General features: G+C 36.0%; 1 protein-coding gene across 3 annotated transcripts in view; it reads right to left on the bottom strand.

Moving 5' to 3' along the window:
• The window catches only part of LOC129253802 (enhancer of mRNA-decapping protein 4-like), a 42,245-nt gene extending 27,791 nt beyond the window's left edge, over positions 1 to 14,454 (bottom strand). For 2 of the 3 annotated variants that reach the window (XM_064095389.1, XM_064095388.1), the window contains exons 1-4: positions 14,145 to 14,433; positions 10,826 to 10,847; positions 9,139 to 9,184; positions 7,973 to 8,040 (exon numbers count right to left, since the gene is read on the bottom strand). In XM_064095389.1, the coding sequence (XP_063951459.1) occupies positions 7,973 to 8,040; positions 9,139 to 9,184; positions 10,826 to 10,847; positions 14,145 to 14,304 (296 nt within the window). In that variant the 5' untranslated portion in view covers positions 14,305 to 14,433. Of the gene's footprint in view, positions 1 to 7,972; positions 8,041 to 9,138; positions 9,185 to 10,825; positions 10,848 to 14,144 lie in introns of all 3 variants that reach the window. The other variant, XR_010292693.1, reaches the window with a different exon arrangement.
• Between the last annotated feature and the right edge of the window lie 7,402 nt (positions 14,455 to 21,856).

A 21,856-nucleotide genomic window follows, 5' to 3' on the forward strand; every position in this document is an offset into this window, starting at 1 on the left:
CAAACTTTTGTTGATCTCATTCTTTGATTTTTCTGGTTTCACAAAAGCTAACTTGCTTTAAGAGTTTCATTCTCCTTAAAAGATGAAATAATCAAGAAATTTCCTATGTGTGCAACTGCAGAGATCCAGTTTGATGATTTTTCAAAGACTACTAATTTTTTACATCCTGCACGTTTGGCAAAGCGATTTTAAGACATTTTCAAGAACAAACAAATGACTAGAGAAGCTGAAATGTCTATAAGAAATCACAACATTTCTTGAAATTCCTGTCTACCTGAAAACACAAATGAAATTTTACACCTGGTGCTTGTTTTTTTTTTAAATAATAAGTAACAACAAAGGTAACTTTGTCATTATGGCAACTACCATGGTAACAGGGCTCGGCAGATTTCCATGGTAGATACCATAATGGCAGAGTTACCATAGGTGTAACTGTATGAAACCAGGCCCAAAATGCTTCTATTCTGAACCACATTTCTGGTTAGGCTTCTTATTCAACACATATCTTGACTGTTGAGCTTTATCATTATTAAAAATAAGGGCACCCTCTGCAAATCATTTACAACTCTGCCATGCAATAATAGAAATAATAGTTGTACATTTATATTTCATTTATTTTTATTTATCATTTTTTTATATTGCACAATTTCTGTTTGTATATACTCAACTGCGCATTACAATAATAAAAGGTACAATAGCTAACAAGATAAATATACAAAAGTATGATTAAGTTCTAATTACTGGAAAAGGGTAGCCTATTATCTCTATAAATCATATAACAAAAAGTGACTTATCCATTGATACACTCTTGAAAAAGGTAGATTTTAGTCTAGTTTTGAAGAAGGTAAGAGATAATGCATTTCTTATTGAGGAAAGGAGACTATTCCAGAGTTTGGGTGCAGCACTAATAAAGGCACAATCACCTAGTGTAATATTTATTTCAAAAGGTGGGTGACTGAGGAGCATGGTGTCATGAGAACTTCGGAGTCTGTATGACTGGGTGGGTGTAAGGTTTAGGAGTTAGGAATTCACTGAGATAAGTAAGATGAAATGCAACATCTTGATGAAGGCAACATCATATTAAAGTGTTTTGGCTGATGATTTGATGGAGTTGGTTTCAAGATGAATGTCACAAGTAAAATCATTAAAAGATTGCATCACATGTTGATACATCATGTACACATTTGTTGTAAATATTTTTTTAAAAATTGTACATGTAGAAAAAAATAACACATTAAGTTACACTGCATGGATTATGTGAAAAATCTAAACATCAAATCGATTTTGATTAAAACACAAATCCTCAGATAATACATGTATATCCATGTACAGCATTCTGGATCAAAGTACATGTACAGATCCTGGGTACAGATATCAAAAACTCAAAATAGTAACACCAATTAGTGTATTTCAGATACATGTACATGTATGACACTACTGGAGCTCCACAATTGTTATCCCAGCTTTAGCACGACTGACGATGAGCCACGTTGCAGGAATAATTTCCTAATAAACTGACAGGTATCACGCTTGTGGCAAATGTCTATTCACAAAGGATATAAACTAGAGCTCCATCAGGATTTGAACCCTAAATCATGTGATCTATCATATATAGACTTAGCCACAAGACCACAACACCTGTACACCAACATCAACAAACAAACATCGATTCTCTGGTCACATTACTGAAGTTAATCCACAAGTTCCGGCGGAACAAACAAATAAAAAATGAAACTGAAATTTCCCAAACTGGCCAAATAACAAAAACTTGCATCTGACTCTGAAAGATGTACCTGCAACGACTCCTTCCAGATTTGCGGAATGGTTTCGGTACGCCAAAGTATTCCCGAACAATTTTGAGCACGGTGGAAAGAAGGCGAAACCTGTGTGAAGGCATCGTGATCAATCGCTTCAACTCATTTTGACAGCTTATTCCTAATATTTCACAACATTGCCACATGAGTCATCAAGCTAGGAATATCTCGCTTAGTCTTCCTATCACTCTCTCTGATCTGACCCTCCCATGATACTTTTATCCCTTCTCTATACTTTATCTATCCCACTTTAGAAAATACTTGAATGTATATTGCACCATCTGCAAGCTTCGTTTCCTGACATATTATCCTCATCATGCTCTTTTCCCTAGATTAATATTTTCTTTTCCTTTTTTTTTTTGGGGGGGGGAATTGTGAGGGAGGTTCTATTATTGCTATTTTTTTCATTGAAAGAATCGGTATTCTTGGTCTTACACGACAACTTATCCTAATGTTGATGAAACTGTTACACAATTCTCTTCCCCAGCCTCTTGCTTTCATTTATCTCTCTTTCTCTATTATTACACTCTCTATTTTCCTCCATCTTTCTTTCTCACATTATTCCCCACTGTCTAATTTCTCTTACATCCTCTCACTCTGTCTCTCTCATACTCATACCTACTTACACATCAACACCCAACCCCCACCCCCGCCAATTCCCGAACTTACTACATTCATTTCATCCAGAGTGTCACTTGATAAAGCCAGCCAGAGAATATGGCTCAGAAGTAACACTTCTGGATTACTTTGATGGAAGCCTTGAAGAATCATCTCGAAGTGATGTATTCTGACAGCTACAAGAAAGTGATCATGCTTGGGGGAAGGGAGGAGATCTTCGGAAGGGAACAGAGTCTGGCCATAATTGATCAACTTCTTTGTCACCAAACGTTCTTGAAGTTAAAATCTCATTTTATTGTCAAGCAAATGATCCCCCATCTCTAGAGACCACTGATTTTATCCCATCATGTTCTTCCTCTTTTAATGTTGCCTCTGATTCATAATTACAATTAGATTGCATTATCTTTACATTGACTCTGAGATGAGATCCTGGTTCAACACAGTAACATGTCAAATTCTATCAACACGGAGGGTATTTGACAAGCGAGTCATGACCTACATGTAATCTCTAGAATAAAGCATGCCATGTACCCTGCTACCCAGTGGATATGATCCGACATTCATTTTCTCTTTTAACATGCCAGAGGAGAAGCTTAGAGACTCTTTATCGGGGAAAAAATAACATGTGGGCTCTGGGTGATTTCGCCCACAAAATGCTCATACGAGCCATGGAAAATAAAAGAACCCTAGAAATCCTCATACACTGCCAGCTCTTCATACCTGTACCTGTAAAGTGTCACACCTTCTCTCATCATATTGATTCATTGTGTCATCCAAGGGCTAACCAGGGCTAACAGCCAATCAAAAGTTGTGCCATGTAAAAATGTCACAGGTAACCAAGGTAAATTATCTCAATATTTTCTAGACACTGAATAGGAATGGTACACTTTGGTGCAGCACAGTAAGGGTTAGTTTGGTGCATACTAGTATTGGAACAGTGGAGTTAAAAAAGAGTAAGAAAATAGCCAAGATAACCGGGGTCCATATTCCTTTGCTAAATAAAACCATAGATGGTCAAACTTTAACAGCAAGTCAGAAGAAAAAACTACATTTAATGATAATAATATGCAAACATTTAGTGCTTGATATGAACACTTCGAAGCACTGCATATTATTACCCCAGCTTTGGCTACCATGATCAAGAATTTTAGTACTCAAGATATTTCTTTCAAAGTGTATACATATTTAATCAAAGCATGCCACATTTGAGAGGTCATTCATACATGTATTTCAAATCATAAATTCTGTACATGTATCTCTAAAATTAATCAAGACCATAAACTAACACCATATAACTCATTAAGACACTGGCACAACATTACAATAATCTCAACCAAATCATCAATTTGTGAATTATCAAACCGATTTCATTTCAACATCAAAACTACATGTAGACTTGGCAGTATAATGCAAATGAACACATCTAAATCAATATGTTCACACATGTAGATTTCGTCTCATGCAACCAATTAATGTTAAATGGCTTTTAATGATCTTGATCTTGAGAAAAAATTAAGAAAATAACATTGCCACACCCATGAATTGAATTAGCACTGCTAGTCTCAGGGAGGGTATTTAATACCCATATTCAAAGATTGTTAGCCTGGCTTCCAGACTACAAAATTCTATTTAAAAAAAATATTGCAAAATTACCATTCCTATTTTTACATCTGTACATGCACACTGTACTAAATCAAAGTAAACAAAGTGGTGTCTACCAGATGATGATGACAAAGCCCTGATAATACTGATGATACATGTACAGTATATCATACTGCAAGTTTGTCTCATTCGTTAATTTGTCAGGACTTCAGCTGAAAGAATAGAAAATAATTGAACAAAATCTACAGAAAAAATATCAACACTGCCTGACTTGTTGCTATTTCCAGCAAGCTTTTGAACAACTTTTTATGTATATAATACAATTATTGAAAAAAAAATACATCAGTAGTATCATTGTACAAGCATGCTTACCATTTTTTACAGCAATGAAAAATTGGGATAACGCCCATCTTAAGTTCACTTCGTAAACAAAGAGTAGTTCTGCAGAATATACTATTATTAATGATTATTCAACTCGACAGTGCAATTTGTTTTAGAAGGCTTGAAGTATAAACAGCTCTACATAATGATCAATCTAATGAAGCACTAGTTTAAAGAGGTCTAAAATCAGTGTACTTAATTCTTAATGCAGATAAGATATATCTTTTTCCATATATGGTATTCAATAAAATACAGATACAGCATACAAATCATCAATTACAGGATATTTCCAATTAACATGCCATTTAACTATCTGTGGCCAAAATGTCTCCAAACACATGCATCTAATTTGTGCACTTGGAAGGAATACTTAACTGTAAATTATATCTACACTTGTTTAATCTCCTCAAAGAACCAGTCTGGATTATTTTCAAATCAGGGCAAAAGCCACCGAAATACTCAAACTTTGAAAGACAGAGATACAGATCTGTTTAATACTAAAGTTTGATTAAGTACATGTATAAACAGCTTTTAAACTGATTGACAGACAGACATGCCAATTTCCAAATACAGATATGAACCCATGTAGATGAGCTCTGATTTATGAAGATGGTATTTTCAGCAAATTAAACCACATCCATGTGTTCTACGTGTAGGTGATTTTTTATTTTAGTTCATACTTGGTCTAAACGCAGTTGGCCTACATCTCAGATAGTCTAATGCCACATGTTTATTAATTTGGTAAAACTGCCATTTGATATACATCACACTTGGTATAAAACCCACTTAGTCTAATTCTCATTTTAGTATAAAAATGCCCAGGGGCGGCTGCACAGAAACGTTGTTGAAGCTAACAGAGCACAAACAGCAGGTTCAGTCACATCTTTTGGATTGTGATTTTTTTACACAAGTTACCCGTGTGACATTACCGGTTGTAACAAATCCTATGTTAGCACACTGTTAGTGTTAGCACTAACAACATTTCTGTGCGGTCAGTATATTTTTTGCTATTTTGTCTTCAAGACTCCTCTCATCACCTTATAAATATCACTTATTACTTGGCCCATCCCCCAAAATTTTTTTATTTAAATGTGCTCAAGCAGTACTTGCTCTTAACATATTTTACTCAATTACACCATCATGAGACCAAGATTTGAGCTAGGTACCTTCTTAAACTTTGTATTAACCAATCTTCCATTGCGAAGAAATTGGTGAACACGTCCCACTGGGAACTGAAGACCAGCACAGGATGAGCGTGGGCGTTACACAATGGTTAATGTGAACATGAACAGAGCACAATCTGACATATACATTGATATACCGTGTGAGTAAGAAAAACTTGACACCTCTCAAATCCCAAATTTAAGGAAGAAATATGTCATGAATGCACAATTATTATATATGGCCTGAAAGAGTATGTTCTCCGGAATAATTTGATACCACATTCATGTGGTATGCATTAACGCTTGGATTATCAGAAGGTATTCTTTCCAGAGATGTTTATTATTAAACTCATGTAGGATTATGACACCATTGGCATCTGGATTCATTCATTGCAGTCCTGCCTTTGGCGCAAGTCAAAATTTACATCACTGCAAAGAATACCTTCTGATAATCCAAGCGTTAACAAATACCACATAAATATGGTAACAAATTAATTGGGAGATGCTCTTTCAAGCCATATTATAATGATTATATGTTCATGACATACATGTAATTTTCCTTAAAATGGGAATTTGTGAGGTGTCAAGGTTTTTTTTTCACTCACACAGTATATACTTCAGCCACTAAGCATTTAAAATAATGACTTAAAGGGGAATTCAATCTTGGTAATAACATGGACGAGTGGAAGAAGAAATATTAGAATGGCGAAAGGTTGAAAGAAGACTACCGGTAAGACCTGGCTTAAAGACTATTGAAATTTCAAATTGGCAACTTTTGAGTAGACTAGGACAAGTGGCAACAACAACTCTCCCCATTCGTCATGTTCTTCATGATCAGGATTTGTGGTTTTCTCCTAAGCCCCTGTTCTCTCAGGGCCTTACATTGTTACATTTATAACCTCATAAAAGAAAATATCACTCAAAGTGTATCTTATTTTCTTATCATGGAAGAAACAGTCATTTTGTGAAATGAAACAAGTTGAGAAATTGTCCCTACCATACATGTACATCACATCAATATCACAGATGGGGCCAATTTGAAGTCCCCATACACATCTATTACAACTTCATAACTTTCACATATCTGCTTCTCTGAGTTTTTTTTTTTTTTTACATGATTTTCCACTTGGGTCAGATCCCTTTCTTTAAGTCACACTTCAAATTATATGAAACACTCCCCAAGAGGCTCTTTCATTAAAGGTAAAAGACAGTAGTTGCCTGCAGCAAACTATTATTTCATGAGAAGATCTTTGAAATCAAGGTTAATTGTCAAAATATTATCATACATCTAGATCTGGTACATTAATGTAAACTTATCTAAGTAAAATCATGAAATCTTAGCTCAAAATCGATAATTCTGATGATCACTAACACAGAAAAGCATATGTAGGACAATGTATTAATATTGCTTTAAAAAATACCTGACATTTGATGGAATTCTGTGCTTCTTTTGCTCAATTCTCAGCAATTACGCATAATTCCAGAGCTATTTGGCACATATTTTTTATTTATACATACAAACACTTTGGTGGTAATTTCATTGGATTCTCTTCGAACTCTAGTCGAGATCGTTACCACAACTGGAATTTATCTTTAAGCATTTCGCAATTATGCATGAATTTATTGATGACTGGATTATGAAGTGCCACACAAGTTCCTACAGATCCCTCTATTTTTAACCCATTGGCTGCTGAATTCTTTAATTCTAATACAATTTGAACACGGAAACCTATTCCAATCAGAAACAAGTTAACAAACTGCCTTTTTTAACCAAAGGCAATCAGAGGTGATCGCCAGGCTTGGGGCACACCTCAACTGCCTTCCTGCCAGCGAAATTCAGCAGAATATCATTAAAAAGGATTGCCTTGCCCTACTGAGGGATTAACTGCGAGGCCCTGGGCATTCCCTTCAGAACTTATTGATAAGACATCATAATCTCATAGTGCCCTCCCTCAGATCAGGGGGGGGGGGCTTCAAAATTAGAATAAAAACATTTTCAAAGGTTTATCCAATGAACCAGGTGCATTGCTATATCAATGCAGACATTAGTTTTTGTTAGGTATACTTGAAGCCCTGCAGTTAGAAATTACCATAAAAAACAGCATCCAAACCGAATTGGTGTCAGGAATACACGTAAGCAGAGTTCTCAGAGATGCTCCAGCTGCAGATCACCAAGTAACACATGCAAGGCAATGGATTCGGTCTCTATAGAGGTTGATGCAATGACATCAATTCATAAAGCCTATATATATAGACTTTGTGACTCGGTATGAGGACAAGAACGGGAAAATGTGGCCTGAACTTCACCACTGATATGTATATGTGAAAACAATGTGTATTTTAATTACAACTTACACAAAAATGATTTTTTTTTCTCACAAATAAAGTACTCACATGCTCTGTTGGACTTTCTTATCCGTTGACATGATGTCTGCTAGTGCTGTAGCATCAGGTAGTAAGTTCTGTTTACATAGAGAAAGATGAGCATAAATCATTTGAATTATTCTATTTATTGGAAGGAATTGGATTACTGACGTGAGATATAAAAGGGCTAAACAGAATGACATATAATAAAGCTTCATTATGTCCAGAATTCTTTTACCAGACTTTATTATGTCCAGTTCTGCAAAATATTCTAGTGACTGTGCAGTTACATTTTCCCTACGGTGTACGGTGAGACAAAAACTGCCATTTTTATCAATTTTGTACCAAGCGGTTTATATTAAAAAAAAAAAATTTTAAAGACTGTTTTGGACTCGCAGTGACAGCAGCATGAGGTATAGAATTGCATTTAAAATTCCATGAAAAATTATTTTTTTTAATGATGAATCGCCAAACCCCTGATTATCAGTTTTGATTGAAATCATTTTAAATCACATCAATATTCACATTAACCTACAAAGGATACACAGCAAGTTGCTTTTATAGCAACTGCATCTAAAAACAAACATTACTCTTTGAGATTATACATAAAAAATGCCTAAAGCTAAAAAAAAGGATTTAATTATAAAAAAAGGTTCTATCACTCACTCTTTTCAAGTCCTTGTTAAAGATGTGTCTTTTCTCAAATGCATTAAATTATTTTTTGAGAATAAATTTTTTGTGTCATGACGGGAGATCTCTTTAATATACAGCATAGTTAGTGCCTGGCGCCTAACCAAATTTGAACTCAAAAGCCAGGCAGTAATTTGCCTTGCCAGGTGGCTGCTGCCCGGTGTTTATAGAAACCTGGTGCATTGATTGTTGTGTATGATCAAACAGATCAATCGTTAAAATCAGCCCCGCAATCGATCACTGAGCTTTGTGTTATACTGGGGGGGTGTTTCACAAAGATTTAAGTATGACTTAGAGTCACACCTAATTGCCTAGTTGCTTGCGGTATAAAAGGCATGACATTGGTCAGATCATGCCAGGTGGACGCGCACTACTGCGTTTTGATCAATAAGATTGCATATCATGTACACGTCGGCATTTAAGTGCAACTTTAAGTCATTCTTAAATCTTTGTGAAACACCCCCCTGGTCAAATAAAATTCTACTTGAGATGTCTGTGTAACCTACCTTGGCAGACTGGCTTGGCATGGCATTCATGACAGCAGGGTCACCTCTGAAAATAAAAGCGAATTGAATTTAAGAAAAGAAACTAGCTAAAGAGCAAACGAACCAGCAGCCTTTCATAGCCCCACCTCAAGTCTTCAAATACTCATATCTGGCCAGGGGGCTGTTGCATAAAACTTTTTACCTGAGAAAACTCAGGTATTTTTTACTTGAGTTTTTGCCCTGTGTTAAAGTCAATAGCAGAAGTCAGACTAACCTTAGTTTTCAGTTTTTACCAGAGTTTTCTCAGGTAAAAAGTTTTATGCAACAGGCTGCAGGGGGCTGTTTCATAAAGCTGTTAGTAAGTTCAGAGCAACTTTAAGAATGATTGGTGAACCTTTCTTATGCCCTAAACCACCATTAATTAACATTTTGGTGTCACCACTTGTGAGAAAGGATCACAATTCTTTCTTAAAGTCACTCTTAACCTACAAACAGCTTTATAAAACACCCACCATGTTTATTACCCACAATGCAACATTCTCAACAGTGTAGTCTTGTGATATAGGTCCACTTGAATGGTTAAAACACCAATTCAATGCTCAATACATTCATATCCCAATAATCATTTTATCAAGTGGCAAATCGGGTATATTTCCTCTCATAAATATTTCAGTTTATCAACAGAGATAAAATAATAGGCTAATTTATCATCTGTATCAATCACAGTTATCTCAAAAGGTATAAGACCTAGCCATTTATAACAAACAGTTAATGAGAGATAAAATGCACTCAGTTTGCTCCCCCTATAATTATATATAGCTACATGTAGAAGCATGAAAATATATTGGACCATACCAATGACATAATGTAAGAAGAGGAACTGACCTTGATACAAAATTGCATATTTGCATTACAGTGCCTTTAAGTAGAAAGGCAATGAAACATTGTATTACCTCTTTGCAAAATATATGTACATGTCTTTATGGCAGCTTTGCCATTAATGGTAGAAGACAATAATGCCCAATCCATATTAATGATTTCACTATTTTATGAGACATTTATACATGACTTTTAAATGTAAAATTAGAAGGATGAAAACCTAGCTCCACAAATCCTGTAATTCTACCCACATCAAGAAAATTCAGATTGTATACAAATAACGAATCGAGCTGAATGCATTGGTGTAAATGCAGACATATGCAGTACATTAGCTGTTATCAAATATTGTACAGTGGATACATGATGTATACGTATAAGTGATTTTATGTTGCCCATTTAATGTTGGTGTAAGTCAACATGTGAACATATTGACAGAAACTCGTACTACAATGTATGTAAGTAGTTCTGAAACAAGTACTTCATTAGTACCCATTCCAATGTCAGAAAAAATGTCTGTGAGATACATGTATTGTGCAATCTACCAGATATTATTTATCTGGGGATTCCCCTTATTCCTGGTACTTCCAGTACGAGATAACAGGAAGTGCATTAGTCCATTTGTGTAAACCCTGCATTTCAGCATTCATGAATGCTTCAACCCATTTCCACCTCTGTGCTCACTCACTGCTCATTCTGCAGAGTGCAGACAAAATGAACCATGTATTTTATATTTAATGTGCTTTGCTTGTAATTGAGGAGTATACATATACACGCAATGTATTTTCTTGATGAACTACAAATAAAAACATACATAGCACTACACACTTACCTGTTGGCTTGAGATGACAAATCTGTACAACAATGGAGGGAAATGAAAGGGAGAAAACAGAAGGAATAGATAGTAATTCAATTAAATTCAAAGTGGGAGTTTGAAAGTTAATCCAAAAATTTACCTGTTTTGAAAGTATACCATTTCTTTACAGAGTCACTTGACAATGTAAGAGCATACGGCATTCATTTTTATTTTCAAAAAGCACTTTAGCAGCCATCTAGACTTGCAAAACTATTTATGGGATAGAGAAAGTACACTGGAAAATTCTTGAATCAAGTTAGAGTTTTCATTACAAAATGTAAGGGTCTGGTCAGAATTAGGAATAGCTCCCTCTTTCAATGAGTTTTGTACAATAAAAAATGTCCATTTATCACAATCTTGGACTATAAATCCCCCTTAACCACTCAAACATGACTTGATGAATGTCACCTTCTTAAAAGAGTAAGTCACTGAGGTGTCGCACCTGTAATAATTTCCCACAGATATGGCACTAAACCAAAATTCACACAAAATAAGGATTAAATTTTTAACTTTTACCACTAGACCAATTGATGTCAGATCCATCATTCATGTGCTCTAAATATTTACCTCCGCTCTAGTCTTTTTTTCTAACCCTGTTTTGCATCATATTTACACGTATGTATACATTCTTGGTAAGAATCTTACAATTTTGAGGGTTAATGTGCATATTACTAGCTAAAAGGGCTATTCTGGAGACACAAAGAGTAGAATGATTTGATTATGTGAATATTAATGTGGTGCGCAGATTCCTAATACTTTGTTGGGTAACTATAATATTTTGTCTTTGCACATTGTTCTCCAGAGCTCCTACAATCTATATCAATATTCTATAGATCTAGATATCTCGGTGTTTATGGTTGTAGTTTAATGTGAATCTAATGAAAATATATAATTTTATATGTATTTTTGGTACCGTATTTTCCGGAAAATAAATCACAGCCGAGAATAAACCACATCCCCAAAATTGGGAAGTTAAAAAGAAAAATTGCAATCCAAATTAATAACATTTAAAATGTTAATAATTTGGACTGCAAATTATATTGGGTTAGCCAATTCCACTGAATAATCATTTAAAGATCAGAAGATACATTTCTGATTTTTGTATTTTTTAAAATGGTTATTTCATTCTTTTAAAAACTTTATTTTTCAAAGAATATTATTTTTTGTAGAAAAAAGAAAAAAGATCTTGAAATGGTAATATTGAATACAAGGTTGGCTGATTTAAATCGTGATTTAAATTGTGATTTAGATAACTTAAGATTTTTTTAAATCGCATCCATTGAAACGTGCACAAATGGTTGGCATTTTTTGTTGTTGAGGCAATTTAATTTTTTTATTCAAAACAAAAAGATTTTAACAACTTTATATCATCAAAACATAAATCCTTCATATTTACTCAGATAAATTTAAATCAAGTCAATAAAACCAGGTTAATCTTGCAAAACCAAAGATGTACATGTAGCCTTTAAGTAGTTAACACTTAGACCCCTACTCAACTAAGTAGACAACATTTTCCCTGTAAAATGTTTCTGTTGATAGTAAACAAATTTCTCGTTTCTTTAAAGGGGAATCCAGCCTTGGCCATTAAGTGTTGTGTTGGGAAGGAGAAAAACTAATTAAAAGAATGGTGAAAGTTTGAAAGAAATCGGACAAGAAATAAGAAAGTTATAGCTGCTTTAAAATTGAGATCACTATTAGTATGTAGATTTCAAATTGGCAACTGGGTAAGCAAATTATGACAAGGGGCAAGGACAACTTTCCCATAGGCCATGTACAGTATTATCAGGGATTTGTGGTTTTCTCCTAAGTACCCATTCCCCTGGGGCAGTAATCTAAATATAACCCAGGTAATATATTGTTTAATGTCCTCATGAAAGAAAAATATAATTTGAAAATAAGAATTTTGGGAAAAATGACATTTTAGCCATAATGTGTAGTGGAATACATGGAAGAGTAGTCCTTGCCTTACATCACTGTGACATCACATATGCGGCCAATTTGAAGTCTCCATGAGTATAGTGATTACCAATATTTACAACTTTTAAAAATTCATAACTTTCTTGTTGTTTGTCCGATATTGTTCAAACTTTCACCTATCAACTTGTCTGATATTTCTTTTTCTTATAAAAACAAGTTTTTATTTGGGTTGGATTCCCCTTTAATGTCAACATCAAAAAGTGTTTTTGGAGGACAGTTATTAAGGAAATATAAGAGTAAAAGGGTTATTGGCAGTTCTTCTATTCTGATCATTCACATGAACTACTAGCACATACTAGGCTTATTGCTCTCCAACATCAACAATTTGTTCATATCTATCCATACTATAGCAATGGCACTTCAGAACAAAAAATATGTAAAAATTATAAAAGAGGAATTAAAAAAAGAATCACTGAACTTATAAGGCTGAATTCCATCAGAAATTCTTTCCAGGATCGGTTTGATACAAAGCCTGTTCAGACTTTCTGTATACGATTACAAGTGCTTCATTCAGCTGGTTCACTGACGTTAGAACGTTTAATTCCTTAGAAAAGAATAATTATAATTCTTAGATGCATGCCATGGTGGAACACCGTGGAGACTGGAGAGTAGACTAATCTATGTAATCTTTCATTAATTCGAGGGGTATCAATTCTGTTGCACAAAGCAAATTCAATGAATATTAAAGTGCACATAGTCTTGACCTAAACCTGAGCCGCCATCTTGTTTCTTATTGTACTTCCCCAACGTTACGCGACGCTCGCGTTGGGGAAGTACAATGAGAAACAAGATGGCGGCGTAAACATCGGGCAAGTCTCTTCCATCTTTTCACAATATTTTTTCATTTTTTTGATGAATTCTTGTTTTAAAAATAACAACGAGAGCGTAGAAATGTTGGAAATGAAGTTTTATCCCATTTACATGAATTAGAGCTAGATCTTTTAGAAGGAAAGTAGTAATCTCGGGGGCGAAAGCTTCAGGGTTTTTTGCGGTACACGCAGATGAATGGGGAGGACTGCCTGGCTTCGTATGAGAGTAACATCACGTTAGTAAATGATTTTTACTCTCTAGAAGCCGCCTGGCAACCCCCCCCCCCCCCCCCCCCGGGTTAGAAGTAGAAGTTAGAACTTTGTCTTTGCACAATACATTTCTACTTTCTTTCTACATGAAAGTTTGAAACAATAGTCAATATCGACTAAAACGTTTTGTCCATTTATTAAAGATGTTCATGTTTAGTGTTCAAGACCATTTTGGGAGCACAGCTCGCTCCTCCTTCTCCCCAAGGCTTCATTCCCTGATCCATACGTTTCATACATACCCGACACATTTTGTGGCGATGCTCCGGATCCAGATCCAACACCCCCGTTGTTCGACTGATTTGGTTTTCCAACATTCAACATGTTCTTTAAAATTTGTGAGGCATCTCCACCGCTAAGTAGCCTGTTTAGCTGATTCCCACTAGTCGGGCCTGGCTCCATGATGAAATCAAACCCGATTTCGTCGACGCAGGAAAGCTGTTAAACAAACCCTAAAACAACTCCGAAAATTGGAGAGTCTGAGATTGGCTTAAGTTGTTGTGTGTGTATCGTATACGGTACATGTACTGTAGCGCTAGCTAGTACTCATCTACCATGCATAAAATATAGACAACATACACGCGCGCAGCTAGCTCGCACGAGATAAACTGACTGAGCAAAGACACTAATATGACTGAAGAAAAAGCATCATGGTATCCTATTATTCTATTTTCCCTTTTTTCCGCTGTTGAGACAAGGATCGGAATCGGGGGGGGGGGGTGCAAAATAATCAGATAAGAGAGCAAGACAAAATGGTAAAATGTCAAATTTTCCCATAGCGATCCCTTGTTAATTCATGTAAGATTCTCTTTTAAGACTCCATTACCCCCCTTCCTTCTTGGTGCAACGCGGCCATGAGCCCGGGCCATGAGACCCGAGGGGCCATGATCAAGCGATGACCCCCCCCCCTTCTTATCTCCTCTCGATCGCATTTTCCTTATGATACAAACTTCAAGCCTGCATTAAAAAGTTCAAAATGTGTTTTTTTATTATATTCTATTTGTTATGATTGAATGACCCACTTTCACTTGACGATATCTATTTTTTTCAGTTGCCGTCTATGCAACATTTCGTTTTCATCATAATTATTATTTTTTCCTGCGAAAGTTAATATTATCCCTTTGTATTTCTAAATTCTAAATTATTAAAATTCATCATATACTGCAAAGTATTTACCCCCCCCCCCCTTAATAAAAAAATCATGCCAGACCACTTAAAGAGACCAATTAATGGAATTCTTAAAGGGGAAGTTCGATCACCCTGGCGAAAACTTTGTTGTAAAAATAGCAGAAAAAAATAATAATAAGTGTTTGGTACTGCAAAAGCTCCAGTATGTCCGTTTTTAAGGTTATTTAAAGATGAAAAAGATAAAAATATTGGTGAAGGTTCGAAGAAAATCCATTAAAGATTAAGAAAGTAATTAGAATTTCAAGTTTTGGATATGTGACGTCATAAACGAACAGCTGCCCCATATCAAGAAAAGAAAGGAAAAAAGTAGGGAAAGAAGAGAAAGAAAAAAGGGGGAAGAAAGGGAGAAGAAAAAAAAAGGAAGGGGCGCCAAATTGATGTTCTACATAGGGGGGGGGGGGCGCGCCGAATCGTTGTTTTACTTAGGGGTGCCGAATTGATGTTCGACCAAGGGGGCGCCGAATTTATGTTCGGCATAGGGGCGCCGAATTTATCTTCAACCCAGGGGGCGCTGAATTTATATCCGACATTGGGGGCGCCGAATTATTTTTTACTTAGGGGCGCCGAGTTGATGTTCGACATAAGGGGCGCCGATGATTGATCTTTAAACTAGGGAGGAGCCGAATCGATGTTCTGCTAGGGGCGCCGAATTTATGTTCGACCTATAGGAACGCCGAATTGATGTTCTACTATAGGGGCGCCAAATTGGAGTTTGATATATAGGGGGCGCCGAATTGATGTTCTACCTAGGGGCGCCGAATTTATGTTCAACATAGGGGCGTCGAATTGATATTCTACGTAGGGGGGGGGGCGCCGAATTGATGTTGCGCCTAGGTGCGCCGAATTGATATTCTATCTAGGGCCGCCGAATTGGTGTTCGACATAGGGGGCGCTGAATTGATTCCGACCTAGGGGCGCGCCGAATTTATGTTCGACAAAGTGGGGCGCCGAATTGATGTTCGACCTATATAGGGGCGCTGAATAGGAGCACCAATTTGATGTTTGTCCTGATGCGCCAAATTCATGCTTAACCTAGGGAGAGGGCGCCAAATTCATATTCGACCTTTGGGGCACAATTTGATGTTTGTCATGGGGCGCCAAATTCACCAAATTCAAAAGTGCTTAGAAAGTTCAAATTTTAGGTCAGAATATCAAAAATTTTCATCTCTTTCTTTGTGTTTGTATCAAGGTGACGATCGATCTTGTTAAAGGTTAGATAAGTGCTTAAAATGTCCAACTTAGGTCGAAACATTAAACAATTTAAAAAAAATTACCTCGCGCTTCGCGCTCGCATAAAATGCTTTGTTAGATACTTATCCCGTTCATGATTACCAATAGTGCTTAGAATGTCAAAATTTTAGGTCAGAATATCCAACATTTTCAGCTCGCGCTTCACGCTCGCATGAATAAAGATACTCATCCTGTTCGTGGTTACAAAAAGTGCTTAGAATGTCCAGTTTTGGATCAGAAAAGTTTGAAAATTCTAAACTCGCGCTTTGCGCTCGCATAATATGATTTGTTAGATACCCATCCTGTTCATGATTACCAATAGTGCTTAAAATGTCAAAATTTTAGGTCAGAATATAAAAAATTTCCTGTTCGCGCTTCACGCTCCCATCAATTATAAAAATAACCCATCCTGTTCATGGTTACAAAAAGTGCTTAAAATGTCCAGTTTGGGGTCGGAAATTAAAAACCCTAAGATCCTGTTAATGGTTAGATAAGTGCTAAGAATGTCCAACTTTGGTCGAAAAAATAAAATAATTTCAGCTCGCGCTTCGCGCTCACATAAAATGTTTTGTTAGATACTCATCCTGTTCATGATTACCAATAGTGCTTAGAAATAATGTCAAAATTTTAGGTCAGAAAAAAAAAAATTTCAGCTCACGCTTCACGCTCGCATGAATAAAGATACCCATTCTGTTCATGGTTACAAAAAGTGCTTAGAATGTCCAGTTTTGGGTCGGAAATTCAAAAATTCTCAGCTCGCGCTTTGCGCTTGCATATTATGTTGATATAGATACCCATCCAGTACTTGATTACCAAATATTCTTACAGATTTTCCGAATTTCGCACTCGCATCCATGGGCGGAAATCCAAGGGGGACAGGGGGACGTGTCCCCCCTACTCAAAATAGTAGGGGGGACACAATATCAAATGCCCCCCTACTATTTTTGGTCTTTTATGATGGCAAGAAATACATCATTCTAAATCGAAATAAAACATGTATTTTGGGACGAGATGACCTTACTTTGGCGATGATAACCTTTTTTTTTGCTTGTCAAATTTCCCGCCCCTTGTCCCCATAGGCGGATCCAGGGGCCGAGGGGTCCGCCCCCCCCCCCCCCCCCTCTTGGCGGAGCAATAAAAGAAAAAAGGGAAAGAAAGAAGGAAAAAGGAGAAAAAGGAGGGAAAAGAGAGGAGAAAAAGAAGAGAAGGACGACGAGTGCATAAAATAAGATGAGGGGAAGACTTGGAAAATAAAAAGAATCTTTCGTGCCACTATATAAAATTTTCGTTCGCGCTTCGCGCTCGCATTGCATGTTAGATGATTTACATATCTTGTTCAATATGGAATTCGAATATCAAGTTTGGAAGTCAATATACAAAACATATTTCACCTCGGAAATCGAACTTTCATTATTTTGTGTAATTTACAAATTGGTTTTTAAAAAGTGCTCTGTAAAAATGTCAGTTTTATGGTCCGAATGTTAACATTTGCTGCTTGCGCTGCGCGATCGCAAATTTTGATTTATCAGGTACCTATTATTTTCGTGTATTCCGTAAAGTTTTCAAAATATCACTTTTCAGGTCTGATTGTCAAGACGTATCAGCTAGCGCGCTGCACGCTCGCATTTTGATTGGCGAGTTATATAAATGTTTCAATATTGATTATACAAAAACTACTTAAAATCCCCTTTTCATGACAGTTTATCAAAAATTTTAGCTCGCGATTTGCGCTCGCATTAATGGTAAAAAATATAATAACTGATGCATCCTATTCATAATCACAAAAGTTAAATGTTCAGTTTTTATGCCATGATATCATCAGATTTCACGTCCTCATTAGGCATTAATAAATATGATATTAATTTAATAATTAAATTGTCCCTTTTGTTTCATCTCGCGCTTAGCAAGAGGAATAGGAAGATCATTTTCATATGATGACATGTCGTAAGGATGTCCCGGTCCTATGTCAAAACTCAAAGTAATAATAATATCAGCTCTTTTTTAAATGCGATCCATATCCACCTTACAAGTTTTCTACAAAGTGCTTGAAATATAAAGCTGAAATTGACTCTTTTTTCAGATCGGAATATCAAAGGTTAATGATTTTCATGATTGAAGTTGTATTTAGAATGCCTAGATTCTAGGTTTAAATATGAAACACGATCGCGCATTTATTCAGATACTCAACTTGTTCTCTAATTTAAATCATTATCCAGTTTCAGATCACAATATCAAAATTTTCAACAGGTACCAGTTCAAAACGTATATTAAAATTTTCTGCTCGTGCTTTGCGCTCGCATTATTAATACTCATCCTTTTCAGGATTTACAAAACATGAATAGTGTCTCGTTCAGTAAATATTATAGAACTAAATTTCGAAATTTTTCTGCACGCGCTTCGCGCTCGCATTAATTGTTTACTTATACACCTATTCTGCTTGGGTTTACAAAAAGCGCTTAGAATTTCCATTCTTTAGGTGAAAATGTCAAAAAAATTCAGCTCGCGCTTCGCGCTCGCATTATTTGATTGTTAAATGCTACTTTAACAGGCCATCTTTTCCATCAGTTCATTTCTGCTCGCACTTTGCGTTTGTAGTAATTATTAAGTTGCATACACATCTTTTTCAGGATAACAAACATTGCCCAGAATCAGTTCAAATTTTAGGAAAAAATACATAAAATTTCCAAAAAAAATTGCTCGCGCTTCGCGCTCGCATCATATAAATAAGGATTATGATATTATATATTAATTTATAAGAATAAAGCTAAGAAGTGACTAATGAGGACTACCCCTTCAAAGAAACAAACAAAAATCATCTTCGAGCTGCCGATCGGGGAAAATATGGCTGAAACAAATTTCCGCCCCCCCCCCCGGCCTATTGGCGAAGGCTGGATCCGCCCCTGTGTCCCCCCTACCTTTTGGGAGAGATTTCCGCCCCTGCTCGCATCAATTGTTTAGATATACGTATACCCATCATGTTTACGGTTTTAAAAAGTGCTTAGAATATCCGATCGGGAAAACATAAAGATGAAAATATTTTTCCACCCCAGCAACCCTAGAAGTGAAAGTTGGATCCACCCCTGGTAAAGAAACGTCAGCTCCCGCTCATACAATTTTAGTAGGGCCTACTCTGATGAGAAGTTGAAACCCCAAAGTGCTTAAAATTCTATGCTTTCAGGGGGCCGTTACATAAAGCTGATCGTAAGTTAAGAGCTAATTTAGAAGAACGACTGGTGATCCTTTCTTTTTTAGAGCTTCTTCTGTCTTGTGTTGGGTTGGCAACCAGTCAGAAAATGAATATTTTGCCATTGCTTTGATTTGGAGCCTTCTTTGTGAGGATGGAAAAAATTTTCCCTTCATCCTTTTTTTTCTATTTTACTTTCTCTTTTTTTTCCTTCACATTTTTTATCTCCTTTTGATTTGTTTTTTCTCTTCATTTTTTTCTCCTTCCTCTTTTTCTGTTTTTTCTTCCTTTTTTTCTTTTTTTAACCTATTTTCTTTTCTTTTTTCTGTTTTCTTTTATTTTCTTATGCTTTTTTTCCTTTTCTTGTTCTTGTTCTTTTCTTTTCTCGTCTTTTTTTTCCTCTTTAATTTTTTCCTCTTTTTTTTCATTTCTATTTTTCTTTTTCTTCTCTTTTTTGTTTCATTTTGCTTTTGTTTTGATTGCAAATAAGAATTTCTTATAGTACCTTTCTTCTGTTATGTTGTGCTAAAACAGCAAGGAGAGAAAGCAAAAATAAACTGGATTTGGGGGCCTGTGTGAAACAACCGCGTAGCCAGGATTTCATTTTGGAGGGGGCGGTAAATGCACGCGAAGCGTGCCAACAATTCGCGCGCTCTCTAGGGGGTGGGTGCAGGGAGGGGGAGTTTCCCCCTCCCGTGCAAAGCGCGAAGCTTTTGGTGTTTCATAAATTAAAATAAAAAGGAGCCGTCTCTCTTGTCTCTAGTAACTATATCAGCTCCAATTCAGTTGACTATATTGTGATTTTGAACCTTGTTTTTAAAAGTGATTGTGAACGCACAAAAAATGAATACAATGGAGGAAATTAAAATAATAATAAACCCGCGCGAAGCACGGAAGCTAAAGCGTGTCATCAATTTTTTCGCCATGAAAAGGGTCCCGAGAAAAGGGTATTCTCAAAGATACATTGAATACTTCCCTTGGAAAGATCAGATTTGATTACAATTTAGCGACAGTGCATATCTTTAACTCGCAAAACAGAGGAGAAGAAGTGTATATGCCGGGAGGAAGATATTGCTCCCCGCGCAGAGCAATGAAACTCTGAAATTTCAAAGGGCGGACGTTTCATCAAATGCAGATATCTCTAATACCCCATCAAGCCCATCGGCTCTAATTCAATTGATTTGATAAGATTATTGAACTTCATTACAAGGAAAATAGTGCGCAAAAAGTTGAAACTTCTGTGATTTATTGAAATTATATAAAAAAGGATGCCTAATTTCTTTGACTTATCCTGAAGCGCTTCATTTTGAACCATCTCAAGTGTCATTCAAAATTTCAAACTGAGGGCGCAAAACAGGACAGGAGATGAATGTGCAGGGAAATGACATGAAGTTTAATAGAATTCGATAAAAATATTGTACTTTTTATTTAATACGACACGAATTTTATACCTTCCTCTTTTTAAATTAGGAACCTGTTTGCCCCAAAATTATGGTTGTTTAGTAATGAGCTGAAAAGCGGGAAAAGTTGACTTTATGGAGGTGACGGCAGAAATTGATTTTACCCGCCTGGAGCCGACCCGACCAGAAGTTGCGCGATAAAAAAAAAAAAGATAACTTCATATAGTTCGGCCTAATCTTACTCAAATTCCATGCCCTAATGTGTACATTTGAACTTGGCAAGAAACACATATAGCTGAGGTGGAAAAACAGGGTTAGAGAAAGGGTGGGGGAAACAATGGAGAACTTCAATATTGTCATTTAATTTTAATTTTAATGAAATTTAATTCATATATAAATTTAGAGCAAGAGTGAAGGAGTTTCTCTTTTGAGAAAAAAAATAAAGAATAAAAAAAAAAAAAAAGCTACCTTTCTTCCCTTTCCTCCCTTCCCTTTTCCTTTTCTCCTCTCTTTTTTTCTTTTTGGGGACGTTTTTGGGGGCGACCGCCCCCACCGCCCCCCTGGCTACGCGCCACTGTGAAAGGGAATGAAAAGTGCGAGAAGGAAAGACTCAGAAAACAAATTAATTGTGAAAATAATAATGATTATTATAGCTTTATACAAAAGATGGGTAAGTAGATGAACAAATAAACAAATAATAATAATAGATTATGAGTTTTTAGTATATAATGTATGGATGAGTAAGTTCATAAAGGCGTACATAATTTTGTACACGCACACATGTCAGCACAAAATGCGTATAAGTATAGGTTAATATATTTTACCTAAGGTAAAACACGTAGTCTCTATCTCTTCCATGGATGAACCTACATAAGAAAGAAAGGTTCACCAGTCGTTCTTAAAGTCGCTCTTAATTTACAAACAGCTTTATGAAACACCCACCTGGATCCCC

The sequence above is a fragment of the Lytechinus pictus genome, chromosome 2, assembly GCF_037042905.1.
Source record: "Lytechinus pictus isolate F3 Inbred chromosome 2, Lp3.0, whole genome shotgun sequence".
Lineage (NCBI taxonomy): Eukaryota > Metazoa > Echinodermata > Echinoidea > Temnopleuroida > Toxopneustidae > Lytechinus > Lytechinus pictus.